This window comes from Pteropus alecto, unplaced genomic scaffold, assembly GCF_000325575.1.
Source record: "Pteropus alecto unplaced genomic scaffold, ASM32557v1 scaffold179, whole genome shotgun sequence".
Taxonomy (NCBI): domain Eukaryota; kingdom Metazoa; phylum Chordata; class Mammalia; order Chiroptera; family Pteropodidae; genus Pteropus; species Pteropus alecto.
In genome coordinates, this window is record NW_006442112.1 from 1,156,249 (window position 1) to 1,177,832 (window position 21,584).

The following is a 21,584-nucleotide window of genomic DNA, read 5'->3' on the forward strand; positions in this document are numbered from 1 at the left end:
TCCCAACTCATTCCTTCCAATAGCAAAATTACTTGTGGTTTACATTAAAGGGGATTTTATCCTCTAGACAAAAACAGTGTGAGTGGCTATTACACAGCCCATCTTCATATAGGGGACAAGTGGCAGGCATGAACATACTTGAGAAGGTACAGGACAATGGTGTGATTTAGTTTCCTTCTCAATACTCTCTCTTCCTTTCCCTAACCTAGTCACCATCCCCACCCCAACCTACTATAGATACTTAGGGTCTTCACCCTGACTGTTGCTTGTTTGGTTGCTTGTTTGAATCTGCTATTACTTGTCCTATTTTCTCTACCAAACTGTGAGCTCCTTGAAGTCAAAAGCTGCATAACGGACAACAGTTTATTGGTTACCAGAGGGGAGGGGGAAGGTAGGTAAGGGTAAAGGGGGTCAAATATATGGTGACTGAAGGAAATTTAACTGTGGGTAGTAAACACACAATGCAATATACATATGATGTATCATTGAATTGTATAGTTGAATCTTATATAATTTTATTAACAAATGTCACCTCAATACATTTAATTTAAAAACAAGCTGCATAAGAACCTAGCACAGTTTATGCCTGACATGTAGTCTTCTGAAAGGTTCTGCTATTTTGCTAGCTAGGCAACTATTGTGTTTCTTTTTCCAGGCACTTTCAGTTGAACTGATTTCAGAAGGCCCTAAAAATGGTGAGAATAGTGAGGATTTCTGGTAGAATGGCAGGTGGAGATGTGTTTGGGCATTTTTCAGTTTATACAATGGTTCAGTGAGAGTGATACTTTACTGTTGGAGGTAAGATCCACTTAACTAGGACTTTCAATTACATCATTGTTGATATTTCCATGCATTCCTACCTTCTAAGTTTGTCCCCCTTTAATCTCCGTAACCTCTGGGTATTCATAAACTGTTTTCCTATCTCTTTCATCTGGCAGGTATTCTGCATTTGCTTTTGTAAAGCTGGGGTTCAGGCAGTCTACTGTAACTAGATTAGACAGTAGTGTTTTAATGATAGGAGCTGAGAGAGGAGTTTGCTTGCAAATTTCATGTTTCACATGAAAGGCTTTGGCACCCCCTGTGGACTGCCCTTCACCCTGTTTTAGGCATAATACTTGTTTGCCTTTCTATCTGTGATAAAACGAAGATTTTCCTGCATAATCAGAGCTGAGTTAAATATCTTAAAACAAAGAAAAGTGCAGAGTTTAAATCCACAGTGGGGGATTACCTTGCCTGTATTTCTATATCTATGGAATAAGTGTTTAACATGTTAATTATCTACTACTAATAAAAATATCTTTGAACTACTAATAAAAATACCTTTGAACAAATTCTTTGATGGGCAAAGAATTGTGTTCACTGGGGAATGGGAAGCAATTAGTTTCTGTAAAGATTGTGGTTCATGCTGTATCTTCCTCGAATTAGTTGCATGGTCAATAGCCAGCCATATTCTAGGGGATGTTTGTGTCAAGTTCATCTTGGTTTGCAGATGAGAGCTGCCTCTACAGTACCCCACCTTAAGGAGGTGGCAGGCATCTCTTAGGCCATTGCTTCACTGTGCCCTTGGTTTCTGATTTATTCATTGCTTCTTGCCCAGTAGAAAAATTCCCCCTAAGTAGGACAGTTTAGCTCTTTTCTTGAATTATCTATGTAATCTTTTTAATTTTTTCCCCATTGCAGACTGAAAACTATTCTTTTGACTCCAACTATGTGAACAGCCGAGCCCATTTAATCAAAAGGTATGTTGGTTCGTTTGCCTATTTTTACAACTAAGCCTGGTTTAATATAAAAAGTAAAACAGGTTAAATTTTTAATGATGCCTTTTTGTGTGTGTGTTTGCCTGTCTATTTATTGTAGAGTATTTGTAAAATTCAGAAAAGCATAAAAAGCTAAATAAAAATCACTGGTAATTCTATCCCAAAATAATCACTTTTGACATTTTATCGTATTTCTTTACATCAAGATGTATGCATAAACAAATTTAAAAAATAAAATTGGGATCACATTAAAATACAGTTTTATGTGGTGGTTTAGAAATCTAATATTAGAAAACATACTTTCAAAATCATGTTGATATCAAAATTCTTGTTGCTTTTCACTTTAGAGAGGCCTTAAATATCTCTCATGTGGACTTCAGTGAATTTCAAGATTTCTATTATTTTGACAATTTTGAAATTATTTTAAAGATATTTTAATGATAGATAAACTAATTATTTGTGTTTTAAAAATCTTTGTAGTTGAAAGAGGGAAAGAAAAGAACTTTTCCTGATTCAACACTTCTTAAAAATATTTAGAAGTGATTCAAATGAAGCATTCAAAGTTGGGATTTGTGTGATTGGTCATAACTCATTTATTCATGGAGCCAAACGATATGTGAATATAGAGCTGATTACTGCCAAGGAAGATTCCATCTAGTGCAGTGAGCAAGAAGGTGCCCAATGGGGACAAGACAAAGGTTTTAGGGAGCTCTCTAAGGAGCGAGAACTAAGCAAAGCAGGAACTTCTTGTGTAGCTAAACCCATTTAGACCATTTAGACCATTTAGATAATGCCTTTATTACTGCTTTATGCAAATATCCTTTTGGATGGTCCAGTGATTATTCTGCAGCTAAAATTGAATTTTGAATGTGTTTGTTAAAATAATAGAAATGAAATACAGATATAAGCAGGGTATGTTAGAACTGCAGTAGAGAAAACCTGAGAATTCTATTTTTTTTTTTTTTTGCTGGCTCTAATTCTGTAAATTTACATCACCAGAAGAGTAAGATTTGAAGAGTAACCTAGCTTGATGTATAAACGACATTAATTCATATCAAGTTTATTTAATGATGCTGCAGTAACCCTTGAAAACATGCTAGGTTTATCTGTATTGGTTTGGAATAACTTGTGACTTTAAGGGATAATTGTTAATTATCTGAAAATGGATAGCCTAGTATTACAGTCATACCATAATTTAGACATTTTTTGAGGGTTTGGGAGGAATCCATTTTGAATATTTTCTTGGCACACAGAATAAAAACAAAAGATGAGGAATGCAAAATTATCTTACCAATTTGTTTTAGAGGAAAAAACAACACCCTCTTTATGTGTGCTGATTAATTTTGCAGCAACTGCTTTGTTTTCTGCTTCACAACTATCATTTCAAAGCTCCTTTTTTAAAGCTTATGTTAAAAAACGGGGACTTGCCTTATCCTCACACGTTTCTTGGGCTAGCTCTGGGTACCTGGGAATTCCACAATCAGGTTAAACTGATAGCATGAGCCTGATTTTCATAGCATGCAAGAGAGCTAAGACTCCTGGGCACCCTCACCATCTCAGGGAAGCCCAGAATATCTAATATACAAGGCAGACAACTGAGATGAAAAAACTTATGTTTAAACATTTTGCTTTTTGGATACGTGTATTACCACAGCAGCTTTGGGACTCACTAAAAACTTCTGATTTTGATTAATTACTCTATATGTTTTTGTTTACACACATAGACACAAAAGGTACAACCTAGACTTAATGGGCTCTCAGTGGAAATATCTCCTAATGTCCGAAATCAAAGATAGTATCTTTTTACTAGGTACCGCCTCTATTAAGAAGAAGCATCTGAAAGCTCAGGGACACACACTTTTTTGTTAGGTTCTGTTTATGGAATCTTGAGGGCTTTGGAAAACCACAAAGGCCTTGGAATTTATGAGATTATTTGACTTTAGGCAAAGCATAATATCTGGAGAATCTTGTGTGCTATGCTTTTCTGGAGACTAACCATTTTTAAATGTAAAATGTGTGGAAAATGTTAAAAGAGTGGTGACTAACATCAGATGATAAAACCCTGCAAACCATGTTCAAATAGTTCACAGTGATGTTTGAAAGTGGTTTTGCCATATGTGGTTTCTTGAGGATCCATTTACAAGCACGGAAAAAGCTCCAGGCCAGGAAATTCTGAATCTGATTATCAGTTTTAATTTTACTATCAAGTTCCTGTTTCTTTGAATCCCAATTCAGTTCTGGGCCAACTTTGAGAACTTCTTTTCCTATCCATTTTCTCTTCTCTATTTACTTTCTACTCATCCAAGATGCTTCTTAGACCCTTCTTTTGGCATTCCCCAGCAGTTAACTGTCTTGGCCAGACTGCTTACATGCAGACTTCTTTTTCCCTCTTATATCTATCTACCTGGGCAAACCAATGGAAAGCCAGAGGTGAAGGGGGTTCTCCTAGTACAAATCTCCTAGTACAAAAAAAATTTGTTTTAAAACAAATTCGTCTTTCCATTGGCTACCAGACTAGTAACAGAAACATTTGTATTCACAATATCATTGCAAACAGGTACCCCTAATTTATTGTCCCATAGAAGTTGGTTTACAAGTCTTTTGTCTCCCAAGAGGTACACAGGTAATAAAGCAAGTGAAATCAGCATTTTTAAATGACTGGCATAAATTGCTATTTGTTTTGAGTAAGTAGACATTTGCCAGGATAGTTTACAATTTGAAGCATCTTGCTCATGGAGTCTTAACAGCCTTACGCAAATCCATTCATTAAGCCAATAATGTCCTTACAGGATTAGAGTAAGTGGTACTTAGTTTGTCAGATGGGCAAACTGATCTTTAAAAGAATTAACTATTGCAAGGTTTGCTTTTTTCTTTCAAGAATGCTTGACTCTCTTACTCACATTACCAATTCTTTAGATGCTAGTAGTCAATCCTTCACTATTTTATTATTCTCTTCTTTATACCTAAAAATCTAAATCCCTGAGGTGATTTATAATATTCAGATGCATGAAACTAATAATCAAATTAAATTAAAAAATAGGTAATCAAATTTTTAAAAGGTGGATCCAAAACCAATTAGGAGGAGCTACATAGAGATCCTTGGTATCCAACTCACTGCAATTAAACATTATATTTACCTTGAAGCTTTTGAGAAGTCAAGACAAAATGATAAGTATACCAGGACATATAGCCTCATTTTTGAATAAAGAAAGAATACTTATTTGACAGGAAATTTTTTTTTTCTTGTTCTTGAATTTTAAGAGAAATGAACATAGTAGACATTGACTATAGTGTTTGGAAGATATAGAAATTGTCTTTAAATATATATTTCCTATATTAATCCTATAAAAAGACTATGGACATAATATTTAATTGGTAATGAAACCATTACCATATGGGATAATGATCAGATTAAATGATAATCATTTATTGAACATTTATGTATATCTGGTACTTTGTGAACAGTGTCTCACTGAGTCCTAAAAATGGCCTTGTGAAGGAGGTTTCAGCAAATGTATTTTACAGACAGGGAAATCAAGGCTGAAAGACCTCAGCTATCAGGATCAAGGTCCCATAGATGAAATGGCAGACTATGGATTATCACTTGTTTTAATGACTCCAAGTTTAGTGCTATTTTCACAGTAGTCTAGAAATCTAGTATGTCACAGGAATAGAGTTTAAAGAACCTAGAGTAGTGATTCTAGGGGTCATTTGGCAATGTCTGGAGACATTTTTGGCTGTATCTTCTGGGAGAGGCATTATAGGCATCTGGTGGGTAGAGGCCAGTGATGCTGCTCAACATTCTGCAGTGCACAGGGTAGCCCTCCACAACAAAGAATTATGCAGCCTAAAATGTCAATAGTACCAAGATTGAGAAACTTTGCTCTAAGAGATGGTTAATTGCATCATCTTTAGACTATATCCCTCAGCATCATATATCTAAAGTGAGTTTTGGCAACTTCTGCAACGAAGTCAATTCAGGTTGAATTCTCTGGCTTAAAGTAACAATTTTGTATTGTGGACTAAAGAAATTTTCATATGCTTCAGATACCTTTGATGCAGGTGGAAAAATTAACATTTATTGTAAAAATGTAGAAACAAGTAATATCATTCAGGCAGGTCATTTTCTTTTACCTAAGGTGCGGGAATGCATGGACCAACATTTTTTCTTAAAAAACAAACTTTGAATCTGTTCAAGCTGTGGGATTAGAATTAATAAGAAGCCCCAAAATCTGTGCCATAAAGCAAGAAATGGTGACCACCTTTAAAGAGTGTGTTTCCAGTTGGTCTTCTTGACCATAAGAGTTATAGGATGATTTGTTTTTTAATAGAACTTCATCCTGGTGGGTCCACAGGGCTGAGTAGCTGCATGACATAACTTGGAGGAGCTGAACAAGTCGCCCTGTTGAGTGATATTAGTTTTGATACAGTTGATACTCAGTTATCCTTTCTAAAAATAATTAGCAAACAGGTCAATCATTCACTCCTATACTTCATTTTCTTATAATTATGTCTTTCCAGTTACTGCCCCTTTGATTTTTTCTTTCATATTCAGGGCAGTGAGCATTTTACATCTAGGTTGGTCATATGTTAAAAATCTGTTGTTATTCCTTTTGACCAAGTTTGGAGAATGACAATGAATCCATTGTGTCCATGGTATAGCTATTCATCATATGTACTGAGTGTTTGTATAATAGCCTCAGAGAACCAGGCTTGTGGATGTTCAAGATTGAGCAGATCAAGTGAATTTTCAGTGTCATCTCCACAGGGCTCCCTTTTTAGAGATAAAGTAGGTCTGCTGGGACTTGTCCTAATTCACAAGCGTGCCCCTTTTCCTTGTTGAGACAACACCACATTTTCTTGAATATGCCTTTGCTGCTTCCTCACTGACTAGGGAATGGATTCACCATTCACTAGGTGTTTCAGATGCATAATTTATGGTTCATGGTGTAGCACAGCTGCAGATTCTGTCAGGACATACGAAGTATTAGAAATAGCAGATGGGGCCTCTATGGATATATCTTATGTATTATTATCTAGTTCTTGAGAAATGGTGTGGGGTTTTTGGATAGTATGCTTAGTGCATTGTATGGTGGATTGATTTAACAAGTGCAAGAAAAATTTACCCACAAACTCTTGAACTAAAAGTTTTCATGCTCTTAGGATAATTATACCCATGGTTTTATTAGAGCCCACTTTTTCTCCCTGTTGTCTTATCTTCCATGCACCAAGGCTCTCCCTTCTCACCTCCCACCTCTCCATTTTTTCTTTGGATCCGTCCTTCTGTCTTTATCAATTAAAACTGACCTGAGTTCTCTGATCCTGATAATCCTTTTGATTTTAATTGCATTACCTCAATTACTGCCACTTTAGTTTTTATAGTTGATTAGTAGACATCTTTGGAGAGGCAGTATACATAGTGGTTAAGGGTCCGGGCTCTGGAGCTAGAGTGCCTGGGTTTGATTGTGGTTCTGCTATATTTTTGCAGGCCGTGTGACATTGTGCAAGTTATTTAACCTCGATGTGCCTCTGTTTTTTTTTTTTTTAATCTGTAAGTGAGAATATCTACTAATATATTTTCGCTTACATATCTGTTAATATACCTTTCTCTTATAGAGTTGTGATGATTAAAAAGTTAATTCATGGTTAGCACTTAGGACAGTGTCTCGTGCATGGTAATATCTCAGTAAATATTAACTATTATTATTTTACTTTGATTATATAAGAGAAAAAACCTTCTGAAATGATTATATTCTTTGCAGGTGGTTGTTTCAGATTTGTGGCTTCGTCTGCCGTGCCTGTAGTAATGCATTGAAGATAAGTGAATGCAAGTATTAGCTGCATCAGCATCCAAGAAAGGGAACCTCCCTGCATGTTAAGTTCCATTATCTTTAAACAGAAATTTCTCTTCCTTCTATGCTGTTGGACAATTAAGTCATGGTTGGCCTCACCACAGAGCTGACATCATCCTGGCTCTGAAAGATTTTAAAAATCATGTCTATCACAGTTATAAATTGCCATTCTTCTTTAATCCAGCAGCTCCACCTTCAAGGACTTAGAGGGCAACAGCCTGAAGGATAGCGGACATGAGGAGAGTGACCAGACTGACAGTGAGCATGACATCCAGCGGAGCCTCTATTGTGATACTGCTGTCAATGATGTGCTGAACACCAGTGTGACCTCTATGGGATCTCAGATGCCTGATCATGGTAAGGGCTGGTTGGATGTAAGTTACAACCATAGATTCCAAAGAAACAAGAATGTTCATAGGTACACTGTACTACTTTACTGTACTGAGTATGTTGTCAAGATGTGTCCTGTGCTCATGCTTCAGCAGCTTCTACAGGGTTTTGAGATGTCCAGATTCTTTTTTATCCTCCCTGGGTGGATACCCCAGGATTGCATAACGTTCAGGCATTTTAAAAGCTGGCTACATATCTATTGCATACATTCTCTTCAATAATAACTGCACTGAGCACATAGGAAATGAGCAAATGCTTTCTCACCAGGAATAAATGCCTCCTTTTGCTTTAGTACATGAATTCGACTGAACAATCGAGTTGCATAGAACACAGCACTAATGAAACCAAAATAGTGGATTTTATTTTCACATCAGGCTGGTTAACTTTACTCAGAGAGACTCTTTTCTCTGACCACAGATTGTATACTTTTTACTAAGAAGAGAAAGTACCAGACTTCCTTCTGTGTTTATGGGGCTGCTATGCCAAATCTCTAGTTACCACACAAATGCATGCCATTGGTCATAGGCGAGACCAGGGTGAGAAAAAATGACAGACTCAGTATAACATTCTGTGCATACTTCAAAGTACATGTCAGGAGTAGCATCCTCATGTATGAAGAAGAGTCTTTTTATCAGGAGGAGCTATTTAAAACTGTGTTATGCGTAAGAGGGTATAAAAACAGCAGAGTTCAGCTAAGGCAGAATGTTCAGATGTACTTGGGCACAAATGTCATTTTCGGTGTTTTACTGATGCAAACATGATAAGTGAACAGCCTGTCTTTTTCAATTAAGAACTATGAATTCAGCTGAGTGTTTAGGCTCAGTGAAGTTTCAGAATGCTTGGCTATGTCTTGAGAGAAGCCAAACACAAGCTCAACTGGAAGCCCCACTGCTAAAACACTTAAAAATGAGAAAACAAAATATGGTGATTATGTGCTGGTCTTCAGCTGTTTCATTTCACTGTCAACAGCACTAAATGCTTTTGTTTTGGTCTTGTAAATGAATCCAAAAGAAAAAAAAATGCACAATCCACAAAACAAAATGTTTCCATGGAAAAAATTAGTTACTGTACATTTTATTAAATTGTCTGATCCACGCCCTCCCCAGTAGACTGAAGTGTCAAAGTCTATAATACAGAGAGGTTATTACTGATTGTGCACTGCTGCCTTCCCTAATTGGTGAGTGGTGATATCCGCAGAGATAATATACTTTCTGGGCAACCCTACTAAGACTAAGATGGAAAAAAAGACTACTTAATTATCAGAGGGTTAGCAATGTGTCACAGGACACAGACTGATATGTATCATTTACTGTTCTTGTGTCTTAAAGAAATGCTATTTTATTTTTATCAGAAAGGGTTTTAGTTAGATGCTTTCTAAAATGAAATGACTTTATGAAAATAAATAGTCATAATTGATTCTCACTTTATGCCTTGCTAGAACAGCATCTGTTTTAATTTCTTGTCAAATTTCTCTAGGAAAACAGTATCAGTGGACTGCAGCTAGTTTTTCTGAGGGAATGTTCTTTACAAATAGGATATATCATATATATAAATTTTACAGATTGTATAATAATGAGAGTATTCTAAAGCAACTGTGTGGCATTATTCCAAGACTCTCCTACATATAAGATGATAATTACATACACACACAAATTTTTTGCTGTTCCATTTTGGCACTTTCATATATATATTTTTTTCAATATTCGATTTACATGTATGTATCTTCATTGTTTCCATTATTCTAGCAGTGGCTGAACCTTAAATCAACCCTTGGGTTTGTCCTTTTCAATTTCGTCGAATTATTAACATTCAGGTACAAAGAGAATTCAGGTATTGCTTACATCTCAGACTCTTCCTTAGGATATTGTAGTACTTCTGAGCTTTCCATAATGATACTTAATTATTGTATCCCAAATCAACTCTAGGCTAGCCACCTAGATTGTTTCACCAAGTCATTCGGGTTGATTTTAGCTACCTCAAACAACAGCAATAATTTCAACAATTGAAAGTTTTTCCTTTGATCCTAAGACACAGTGGTTGAAAGGCAAGCACTGAGTTAATTTACTGAAAATGTCTGATCTTGTAACTATTCTAACTAGAATAGTTCTAGTTAGATTTATTCTAGGGCAATATGATATTGTTGCCTTTTGAGGCAACAATATGATATGTAGTCCTTTTGAGGCAACAATATGATATGTAGCCCTTTTGAGGACTACCAATTTAGTAAGCTATGGAGGAAAAATGAAATCTTCTCTGGACTCTGACTGTCACTGAAAGTCTCAAAGTTTCCTAGAGGAAAAAAAAAAAAAAAACAATTCAAGGTCTCTTCAGTTCATTGGTACTGTCATGGTCATCTCAAACCCAAGTGCCCTGAAAGCCTGGGGGTTCCAGAGCTGAACTATTCTTGAAGTTTGAGTGGATGTCTTTGGAGAAGAGCATGGGTTACAATGATCTTGTCAGAATAACTCTGATCCTGATGATATTTATTCTGATTCTGTTGGAAGAACTCCAAAGTTGGGCCAAAGATACCCAATAGAGTGTACCTTACACCTTTGCTTTGGGAAGTTTGGTTCACCTTGGATTTTATGTCTGTAGCTCTCTCTGTGATGTTTCTAATTTGGATATTAGCACAGAATTTTTCTTTGCACATATGTGGACACAATTGATGGGGAGTCTTAGAGTTCTCAAAATAAAGATAATTTTATGCATCTGTTAATTTTTTTCTTGAGCAGAAACAAGTTGTTCAATGAGCTAATATTGTGTTTCCAGTGTTTGAGGAAAAGGTACAAACTATATTTGCTCTCCCTTTCTGAGGCACTTGGGGCCTGTGCCAAAAGTTTCTTTGGGCTTTGGTCTTACAACTTTAGCTGAATGTAACTTTACTCATCATGAATGTCAAGGGGGCTTCATGATTCTCAGAGTAAAGGCTTACATTCCTTAATTTTCAGTAACTCTTCTCTGAGAATATTTCTAGAGATGGGAACACAGAATTACTGTTTTCAACCAAGTAAGGAGAATGTCTGGAAGGCATTTGTATTCCAAGGGCAAAAATTAGAGGTTTAGCCACTTGACTCTAGATTGTGTTTTGATTGCTTTTTATTGCCCCAACCAAACACATCTGTGATCTGGGTGCAGGTGGAGATAGGAAGGAATGACAAGAATCTCTGCTTTCTGGATTATTATATATCCTGGTATTACTCTGTATGCCTAAAACCAGGTCAGTAGGCTGATGAATTGGCTGAGCTAAATTTTCTGGTTGCCAGGTGACTGAATTACAAAATGATTTATCATCTGCAGTTTCCTTAAATTAATAAGTCTCAATTTGTCCCCAGTACTGTAGCTCTTGTTCCCAGAAAAGGTGATGGAAAATGCCATATATATATGACATACTGTTGGATTGTACACTTGAAACTTACTTGATTTTATTAACCAATGTCAAACCAATAATTTTTAATAAAAAAAGAAAATTCCTTATCCCATACTTTCTATTGGCATGTGACATTTTTTGGAATGCTATCTCTCTGTAGCTCTCAGAGTTCCTTGAGAACAAATATGTGTTGTCACTCAGCAGATTTTACCAGCTGGTTTGGTTTCTGAGGTGATTTGGTGCTGAGTTTGGGAGTCATACTCAAATCCTTTAACCAATGCCTGCCTTCCTTCCCTGAATTTGAGTTATTTGGATTATTTACCACCTCTGGCAGGGACAAGAATTTTGTCTCACGAAATTGCTGCAAACGGTCTCTAAGAAGAGAAATTGACAAGTAGGGTGGTCAGATGTGCCAGAAGTTCATGGGTTTGCTGTACAACTGAGGGTATCATGGAGCTTGAATCTCTTCCTATCAGGGTTATTTCTGAGTTGAGTAGTGCTAGGGTTAATGGACTTCTGTCTCTTCTGTACTTCTTTTCATGACTATTTGTAAAGATGTGGATATTCCCGTTATGTTTGCTCAAATATGTAGTATTGGTATGAAATTGGGGCTTATAGAGATCATGTCCTAGAACTGTACATACTAGTCCCCAGCCCAACTAATTTGTTTCAAGTCACACTCAATCTCTCTTACTTTATGATTTGAATTATTGATTATAAATTCATCAGCTGAAAAGATAACTCTAATTGCTCTAATATGCACCTAAATTGGAGTTCACTGCAACACTGAATTGGTTTTCCTCCCATGCTAATTGATATCAAATGGAAGCAACACACAGAAATTTGCAATAACACTTATCTGCCTTTCACATCCAAATGCACCCAAATGTGATATGATTGCTTTATTTCTGGAAGTGTAGGTTCTTCTGCATTTTACTAATCTTGTTTATTTGCTAGTTTCATCACCTGAATATTATTTAACATGTTTGTTGTGTAAAACATGGATTTGAAGAACTCGATCTGTACCTAATGCAACTGCTGTTACAAATTAGACATGAAAATGTTCTGTAGACTGCATACTATGCATATTCTAATTTCGACCACAGGTGTATTAAGATGTTTACATTTTCACCACTGTACCAACAATATGTAATTTTATTTCTTCTAGCCTTTTAATGAAATTATAATTCAGTGACTGAACATCTCTTCCTTATCCTTTTACCTATCTCCCTGACTCATGCTTCATCTTACTACATTTCCAAACACTCATTTCAATTAGTCTCTTGGCAAAATAGGGAGTTTTCAATGGAGAAGAGTTTGTGAAATTGCAAAGCGGTGTGCTGCTGGGCTCCAGAAATGGTAGCATGGACCAGATGTTCATAGAGTAATTGAAAATTCTATTTTATCAGAATAGCATTTGCTGTCAAAAAGTTTTATCTTTACTTCAACAAAGAGGTTGATTAGATCCCCTTGGACTCAAATTAGCATCTTTGAGGGTAGACATACTGTTTTGCAATTCATGTGGTTATTTCTACCCTGGTTTTGCTCATATAGAATCTTAAAATGCCTTTAGTCTCTTGCAAATATACTAGGTGAAATGTTTAATTACTTGAACACAGGAATGTATGTGTATACAGTGTATGTGTGTGTGTGTGTGTGTGTGTGTGTGTGTGTGTGTGTGACTTTCAGCTTTTTTTTTTTTCATCTTGCCTCAGGTATACAATATTCTAATGCCAGGCAGGAACAATCCATGCACAGATATATATCATTCATTTATTCAGCAATATTTTTGAGTGCCTACTATGTGTCTGGCTCAGGGAATTGAATATGTCAAGTACTGCTATTACTGACTGTGATGTTATTGTTTTAGCTTTGCTTATCTGGGGTTTACAGAGGTGACTAAGGTCAGTTCATGATGAAATGAATAATTCTTTCAGATTTTAGATATTATAAGAACATAGCTCAGGACTATTAAAAACCTAATTACTATTGTTGTAATAAAGCAAGGGAAACAATAAAATTTACAATCGAGATCTTATTTTTAATAAGAGTATCATGAAAGATCCTTCCTTGATGTTCTCATTTGAACAATGCCACAATGATAAACATTTTCTTTTTAAATCTTTGTGCTCTGAGGTTGAACTTCCTGCTCACTTTTAGTTTATGTCACCATAAGATGGTAAGTTTAATCTCTGACATGCCCAGTTACCTTGTTGGTCTAGAGTCACTCAATGGTACTCAATGCCTAGTCTCCCTTTTCCTCTGATGTCCAGGAACTCTATCCATTCTCAGTCTCAGCAATGACTGGGCAAGTAGGAAGAGAGGTGACAGGTGGGTGCTTTTGTTTATTTTGACTACATTGCTGAACCAGATAATTGGACTCCTTCCAAAGCATTATCTGCATTTTACTGGCAAAACAGTTGCTAGAATAAAAAGTCATTCTTAACTAATGGAAACATCCATGCTGTTAGTAGTTGTTTGCTAGCATTATTTTGTCATGGACCCTTTAAACAGAGAAAATTTTTTAGGACAGTTCTGTTCATCTGGTTTGAAATAGAACCAATAAAAATGTTTTCCTGACCCACTTGAAATTTTTAGTTGTCTCATATTCAATATCTATTTTAAAATTTATTATTAGTAATTACCTGTGGTAAGAGATTCATTATTTGTTAGAAGAATAAATGCCAGGGGCTTTCCTGACTGGTTGACACTAAAAAATTTCTAAATTTCTAAGCACTTGGAAAGCATTGGAGGATGGAGGCAATATAAAGAGAGCACACTGAACAATTAAGAATTTCATCCTCTAGGAGTTTATGGCCCAATAGCATAAATGGTCCAGTATGGAAAAGACTGCATAGGATCAGTGAAGAAATTAATTAAGATTATTTGAGCTGGAAAGCAAAATGCATTTCAAAGGAAACTTTGGCGTAATGGGATTCCTTTGGAGGAATAGTAGAAGCCAGGCTCAGATGAGGTATGCTAGATAAAATTATGCTCTATTTGAGTGATTTGCTAGGTGAATGTTTTCCAATTACTTCATGATAGAGCAAGTTCTGTAGGCCATGATAAGCAGGGACACTGCCAATAGGATAACAGAAGAGAAGCAAATTGGGTTGTTTTATAGTGCTAGATCATATGGGTTGTTTTGCATGCCCAAAAAGTCCATTGAATTATTGAGACAATTATATTCTTTGGGTCTCTCCATCTACTTAACATAATTTCTACCCTATCGTAAGATGGTTAAGAACCATAAATAAACTATCGGAATGGGAAAACATGAATCTAAGCTTGCCACTTAAATATTTAGGAAGTACTTTTTCCTGTTCATTCTCCCTTTAACCCTCTTATTATGAAATAAATATGGGGAATTAAGTCTAGTCATAATTTAAAAAGCAATTTCAGGAACACCAAAATCTTGTGTTATAGCTTTATTTTGAGAGCAAAATATTTGTGATATGGCTTTCCTCTCTTACCATAGATGCTTTTTGATATTCAGGGTCAGGTCTTTGCCTCAAGTATTTTTGGACAAAATGCCTCATTGTCTGTTCTCTTCGGGCTAAAGAAAGCTAATTTGACACATTCACTTTGGAAATATGGCTTTTTGATATGAAAGTCTCAATTTCTCTTCCTACAAGGCTTACCCCTAATAAAACTTCAGCCATGGAAAAATCACCAAGCACCAGATTGAAAAAGCTTTGAACTGGCCTTTTTTTTTTTCCAATTACAGTTGACATTCAATATTATTTTATATTAGTTTTAGGTGTATAGCATAGTGGTTAGACATTTATATAATTTATGAAGTGATCCCCACGCCCGATTTGTCTAATACCCATCTGGAAGTATACACAGTTATTACAATATTATTGACTATATTCCCTATGCTGTACTTTACATCGCTGTGACTGTTTTGTAACTACCAATTTCTACTTCTTAATCCCTTCACATTTTTCACTCATCCTCCCAATCCCCCTCCCATCTGGAAACCATCAGTTTGTTCTCTAAATCTATGAGTCTGTTTCTGTTTTGTTTGTTTGTTTATTTTGTTCTTTAGATTCCACATATAACTAAGCTGGCCTTTAAAGCCATCGGAAAGGTTGCTTTTTAGAGGCTTACAAACAGCTCAAAGTGGGTAGACAAAACAGATTCTTTTATAACTGGGCAAAATGAAGCTTTATAGACCAATTATTTTGCCATGTATAGAGAATATAAGGCAGTTCCCCCATGGCTTAGATTTAAAATATTATCAATGAGATACCAGTCTCTAGAGTTGTTTTGGAGTAAATGCTTTGGGGCTGGACATTTGTGTGCAGGTGACAAAGGCAGAAAGGTATTGTGGGATTTTAGGTTTAATGGTGAACACTGGACTTCAAAACGAGCAGATCAAAAGATCTACTGTGTAGTTAGAGGATTATGTGAGATGGTGTGTAGCAGAGGTGATTTAAAAGGTCCTGAATCCAGAAGGCACCAGAGGAATTTATCAGAAAATGAACCCTTCGTAGCTGAATTCATTCAAAGTTTTGTCTCATTGAGGTGGCCTCATGAGAGACCCTTTGTTTTTTGAGTTCCTGGTAATCAGAAATAGTACTTCTACTCCATTATTCTTCACAAGAATATAGACTACAAACTCGTAAGCTTTAAATCTGAAATAATAGATGACATCGTCTTATTCTTAGCTCTTTTAACCTTAGTAATATCCACTTTAATGCCAAATAAGACACTTTAGTTTCCTGCTTTAGTGTAACAGGAATATTGTCAATTTGGCAGAAGTTAGAACCTTAAAAACATGTTCATCTTCCCTTACCCCAGTTAGCTTAGCCTTAGGTTCTTTCTAATTCATGATTCAGTACCTAGACTCAAGTCATGCAGGAGTGAAATTGCTTTAAAATAAACATAACCTATTATATTTCTTCCCTTTTAAATAGGTATTTGTAAAGAAACATTATTGTAATTACCTGCAGAAGCTTGATGCCCTTAGTTAATTGCAGCAAGGCAGCTTCCCAGCCATAAGTTTGCAAATCCAAATCCAGTGCCAGAAATATATTTTCCAGTTTATGTGTGGTCATTTTCTCCACCTCTAAGCTCATATATTCTCTTCCTTCTATTCTTCACTTGGATAAAAATAGATGTTTGACAACTTGCTTTCTTCCCTCCCTGTAACGGCATTTTGAACCTGTATGAACAATAGAATCTTTTCCTTTTAATACAAGGAGAAGAGAAAAAAAGAGGAACGTAATAAGTTCCAATATATTTAAACTGGTCAAACTGTTCCAAGGCATCACCACCTGCTGTTTTTAATCATTAATGAGGTTGTCAGTTGCTCTAATCTGGGAGGTGAACCAAAAGAATGGCTTTGATTTTAATTTAATTTAAACACCAGCTTATTGGAAAAAAATACGCCTCTAGCTTGTAAGAGTCAGTTTGCCCACTGTTAATAAACCAGAGCAAGTCAGTTGCAGAAGCTGAACCATCATTCATATGCAAACAGGAACTATTTTAAACTTGTGGAACTATTGTTATTATCATCACTAGCTAGAAAATTTTGTCCTTTTAATTCAAGGAACCATTTTATTTCAGAGACGTGCTTCATATAAATATCTGTTCTATTTTTTTTTTCTGGAAGAAAAACTGATGCACCAAGTGTTCAAAGACTATTAATGTCAGAACACAAATGATGGCAAAGTTCAGAGTGAAGCATAAAGTACAAATTCTTTTGCTTGACCCACTCACTACCCATGAAACTATACATTTTAGAAGTTGAGTGATTATCCGTAAGTACCCTATTAAGTTTGTTTTTTCTTACACTGGATGATTTTGCTTAGTGGCAAAATGAGAATTCAGAAATACAGTGTTTACGCATAAACTGGATTTTAAAGACCTGGAGCCAGACCTTTGAGCCAACTGTCAAATTAGAAGGTTCCATTATGCCTCTCGGAGCTTCTCCAACACTTTCGGATTTATAATTGATGTCAACTGAAGTTGAAGGCAAAGAAAGCCTTCTTTCTTTTATGGCAGAAAACATTACCTTACTGTTAGACCCTAGTTAGCTATAGGGTAGGTGTATGGAATCATACTAGCCTGCTAACACAGCAACTGAGCACTCCTGAATTCAGCTTCTAATCAATCTATGCAACTAAAGAGTTGCAAACAGACTGAGCTGCTGGAGCTGGCACCAGGAAACCATCGTTACAAACTAACCACCTCTTATTAACCTTTTGGTGTTTCCTTTGTGACGCTAATTAGAGGCCCATAAAACTATTTGCTTTGGATCTTTAGTTTAAAATACAATTTTCAAAAGAAACACAATCCACGTTAAGATTCCCATTAGTGCGGTATTTCCCCTTATGAAGGAAAATGACTGATTTGTCATTTAAGTAAAGTTTGTGTGATTAATCTGTAATGTTCCGGTAATTAAAATGCCAGAAGAAGTTGCTTCTGCAGTTGGTATAATTTACAATGCTCTCCAGATTCTGGTGGTACTGAAGTAGGCGGCAGATGTTTCTATCAACATTTCAATGTTGATAGTCTGAAGGTGCCCATTCCTAGGCTTAAGTCCTGTCTGCCAGACTGCCTGTCTACCTTTTGCTTTGGACTAAATTCCTCTTGATTGCCTGAGGGGATTAGAGGTGTGTTTTGCTTCCTTTCTGCAAGATAATCACCCAAGGAGTGAGCATTGTACTGTTGGTAAAGGTGAAGTCTTCTATATTTGAGTTGTTTAGTTCAAAAAGATAGGTTATCAAATGGACCCATTTAACATTCAAACAAATGGATATGATAGAGCAGTATTCTTTGGTGCTGTAGTTTCCCATCCCACTCTTTCTATGATAGTTTCCACACCCAGAAGTAAGTGTGAGAGCATTGTGACATAAGTGTTCAAAGCATGATGGACCCATGTCTTCATCCTGTGCTTTTGTTTATCCATCTAGGGCACCTTTAATTGCCTCATTTCTCTCTCATTTGTCCTAAATAAACATTACCTAAAATAAATGACTTACATGATCCTAGAGAACAGAGTCTTTAGATGAGGAATCGGCTGTCTATTAAATGAGATTTGCAAAGTTAGACATTGTTTTATTTGATTTAGAAAAGTGGAACTTCTTCTAGAAGCCTAATATTAATAATCTAGGATCCTGTAGAGATTAAAATACCTAGATCAGAAAAGTAGGCGCAGAACCCAATTTTCTATTTGCAGCATTACTGAGAGCTCCTTTAGAATCTTAAGTTTTCACTGTCGTCAGTATAGAATGTTTAAAATCCTGAAAAGTCCTCTAAATCATTGTGATAGGGAGTTCATATTATAGTATATAATTTATTCCTTGCAGCAACCCTGAGAGGGAGACAAGCATAGAATTCTAAAAAGGTAACAGAGGAGTGACAACTATTTAAACTGAGACTCAAAGTTAGAATCTTAGCTGATTGAGAAAGTTAGAGAAAGTTAGAGTGATGAGTTAATAGATGAATGAATTAAGATATAAACATCTGTGATTGAAACTAAGTTTGGCAGGAACATGAGGGGCATAATCCAGACTTACTTTAATATGTACTATCTATCTAATCCTCATAGGTCAGCCCGAGAATTTTAATCATCATAAGTCTTCCAGACAGACAGTGTCCCATCAATTCAGGTTCCAACTAATATGAGCAAGTCCTATTGAGTCAGTACAACTGCTACTGCCTTACTCCATTCTCCTCAAGATTGGCATCACTAGTCAGCCTGTAAATCCAAAGGCAAGCATAGCATCATAGTGATTAAGAGTACAGATTTTGGAATAAGACAAATTAAAGCACCACACTAAGCTTTGCCACTTCATAGTTATTGACCTTAGCAAATTCCTTATTTATTACTCAATATTATTATCTGCCAAATGGGAGTAAAAAAAGAAATTACTTATCGGGGTGGTTGTGAGGTAACCCAGGTAAAGTACTTAGTGTACCTCCCGGCACATAGTAAGTACTCCAAAAATTGAAAGTGCGAATATTATTTCAGAGATTCAGTCAGTAAAATACTCACTTTGTACTACCCCACTATCCAAAGCCTCTCATCTGTTTGTTGCTGTCTATGATTCCTTTAACAGAGGACCAGGCATTTAATTTTACAATTATGGTTCAACTTTCAAGCAGTCTTTGGGAAGAAGGAATGCATTTATTCAAATTCAAACTGACTTATAAATGGCTGATATTAGATTATTTCTCAGTTTAGAATTTGGTGGTGGTGGTGGTGTGTGTGTGTGTGTGTGTGTGTGTGTGTGTGTGTGTGTGTCGGGGAGTGGTTTCCAGAATATAGAACACTAAAGGGAACATTGGATAATTATTTGATTTACTCACTGTGAAATGTCTGGATGCTGAAAAACTGCCGTCAGTATCAAATCATTTTTCCGAATTAGCCCAGACTCCGGTTTGAGTAATTACAGGATATCCACTAAAGGTTCTTATGAAACTTTGAATAGAGGTCCATGTAATCTAAATTATAAAATGTACATATTCTTGAACACCTGTGAAGAGACAAGCAAAGCTCAAGTATTTTGCTGGTGGCATTGACTCTGCATTGCTTTCCTATGTAAAAATGTGCATGCCCCAATCCCCAGGGTCTTTATCCTTCTTCCCTACTCTCCCTTTCACTGCTCTTAAATGGCTAACGGGTGGCAGATAATATTTTTATTCTCCCCCACCTTATTTCATGCCCAGACTTTCATTAAAAAATAAATGAGGAGATATATTTTTCATTTCTAGTTTTCCTCTAAAAAAGTCACCCTGCAAAAGTTCCTCTCTATTCTTTTTTCCTGCCAATGCACTGAAAAATGCCCAGCTCCTACCTGAAAGGTCATATCTCCTTGTCATATGAAAGAGCTTACAGCAGGTACATGGGGACAGTGTTACCTGAGTAATGATGGGAATTTACATGCCTTTGGATTTCTGTCTCTTTTGTACTGGAAAAAATGAATTTGTTAATGATAAAGAAAAACTCAACTGAAGCTCCTTATAAAATCTTCTCTATATAAATGTCAGGAGAAATCCACACAGATATACAGTTGATAAGTTAAATTTTTGTTTTATTCCTATCTTGCTTAGAACTGTTTGTCTTATATTAATGTAAGTCAGGTAGCTCATCTTCACTGGTTATAATGTGTTGAATTTAACAGGCAGGCTATGGTTTTGTGGTGTATAAGGCTTTGGCTTGTAAGGGATCTTATGACATGTTTGTGTTTGCCAACAAATAGAGATGGAGAGAGAGAAGGAGGGGAAGGAGGAAGGGAGAGAGGGAGAGAGAAAGAGAGAGAGAGAGAGAGAGACAGACAGACAGACAGAGACAGAGAGACAGAGAGACAGAGAGACAGAGAGAACTGGATAAAATTAGGGATATGAAAAAAGAATTTCTCAGATTCTGAGAAAAAAAACTTTAATATCTTGAACATAATATTCTATGATCAATGTAACTGGAAGTGCATGATTTTTACCATCTTAACATCCAAACCCATGTGCTATATGCAAAATAATAAAAGATAATAAAGCCCTAAAATAACTTAATGCCACATTGCCCTGGGGAAAATAAAAATTGTAGTTTTCACTCCATTATTTATTCATCATAAAGCCCTGGATAAGACACTAACCTCTCAAAATCTCAATTTATGTCTTTATTGATGGGTTGATGAGCAATGTTGCAATAATATTGCTTGGATCAATAACCAAAGTTAAATTTATATGTGTATAATACCTTTTCTTAATACAATATAATTGTGAATTAGATACCTAGCTTTGTTTTCTGTGTCCTTCTCCTCCCTGCCCTATTGACCTGAGAACTTTACTTTTAGCACAATCTGGTTTAGCAGAGAAAGAAGTGACCTGAGAGCCAGGTACCTTTGATTCTCCTGATATCCACAAATTAATAACTGTGTGACTATGGTTGTCCCGGCCAGTCTTTGGATTTTTCATCTGTAAAATGGAAGATACTGGTAGTACCTATTTTATAGGTTGGTTATAAGAATTAAATCAGGTAATGCATATAAAACACTTAGAAAAGTGCCTACTCTATAGTAGGCACTCAAATAATAGTGGTAAGATGAAGCCGATGAAGTCATTCTCCTTCTTGATTTACTTTCCCTCTTCTTCACTTACCGATATCTGTTTCTCACTTTAAAATCTTCGGCAAAATTTAAGTCCTATAAGAAGCCTTTCTTGACTAATAGTTTGTCTTGACATCTCCTTTACTTTGCACCTCTTCAA

The 21,584-nt window shown here is 36.0% G+C and overlaps 1 protein-coding gene across 2 annotated transcripts in view; it reads left to right on the forward strand.

The window, feature by feature from the left end:
• PCDH19 (protocadherin 19) overlaps positions 1-21,584 on the forward strand; it is a 109,314-nt gene that overhangs the window by 52,787 nt on the left and 34,943 nt on the right. The window contains exons 3-4 of one of the 2 annotated variants that reach the window (XM_006920707.1): positions 1,681-1,739; positions 7,794-7,966. In XM_006920707.1, the coding sequence (XP_006920769.1) occupies positions 1,681-1,739; positions 7,794-7,966 (232 nt within the window). The remainder of the gene's footprint in view (positions 1-1,680; positions 1,740-7,793; positions 7,967-21,584) is intronic. The other variant, XM_006920708.1, reaches the window with a different exon arrangement.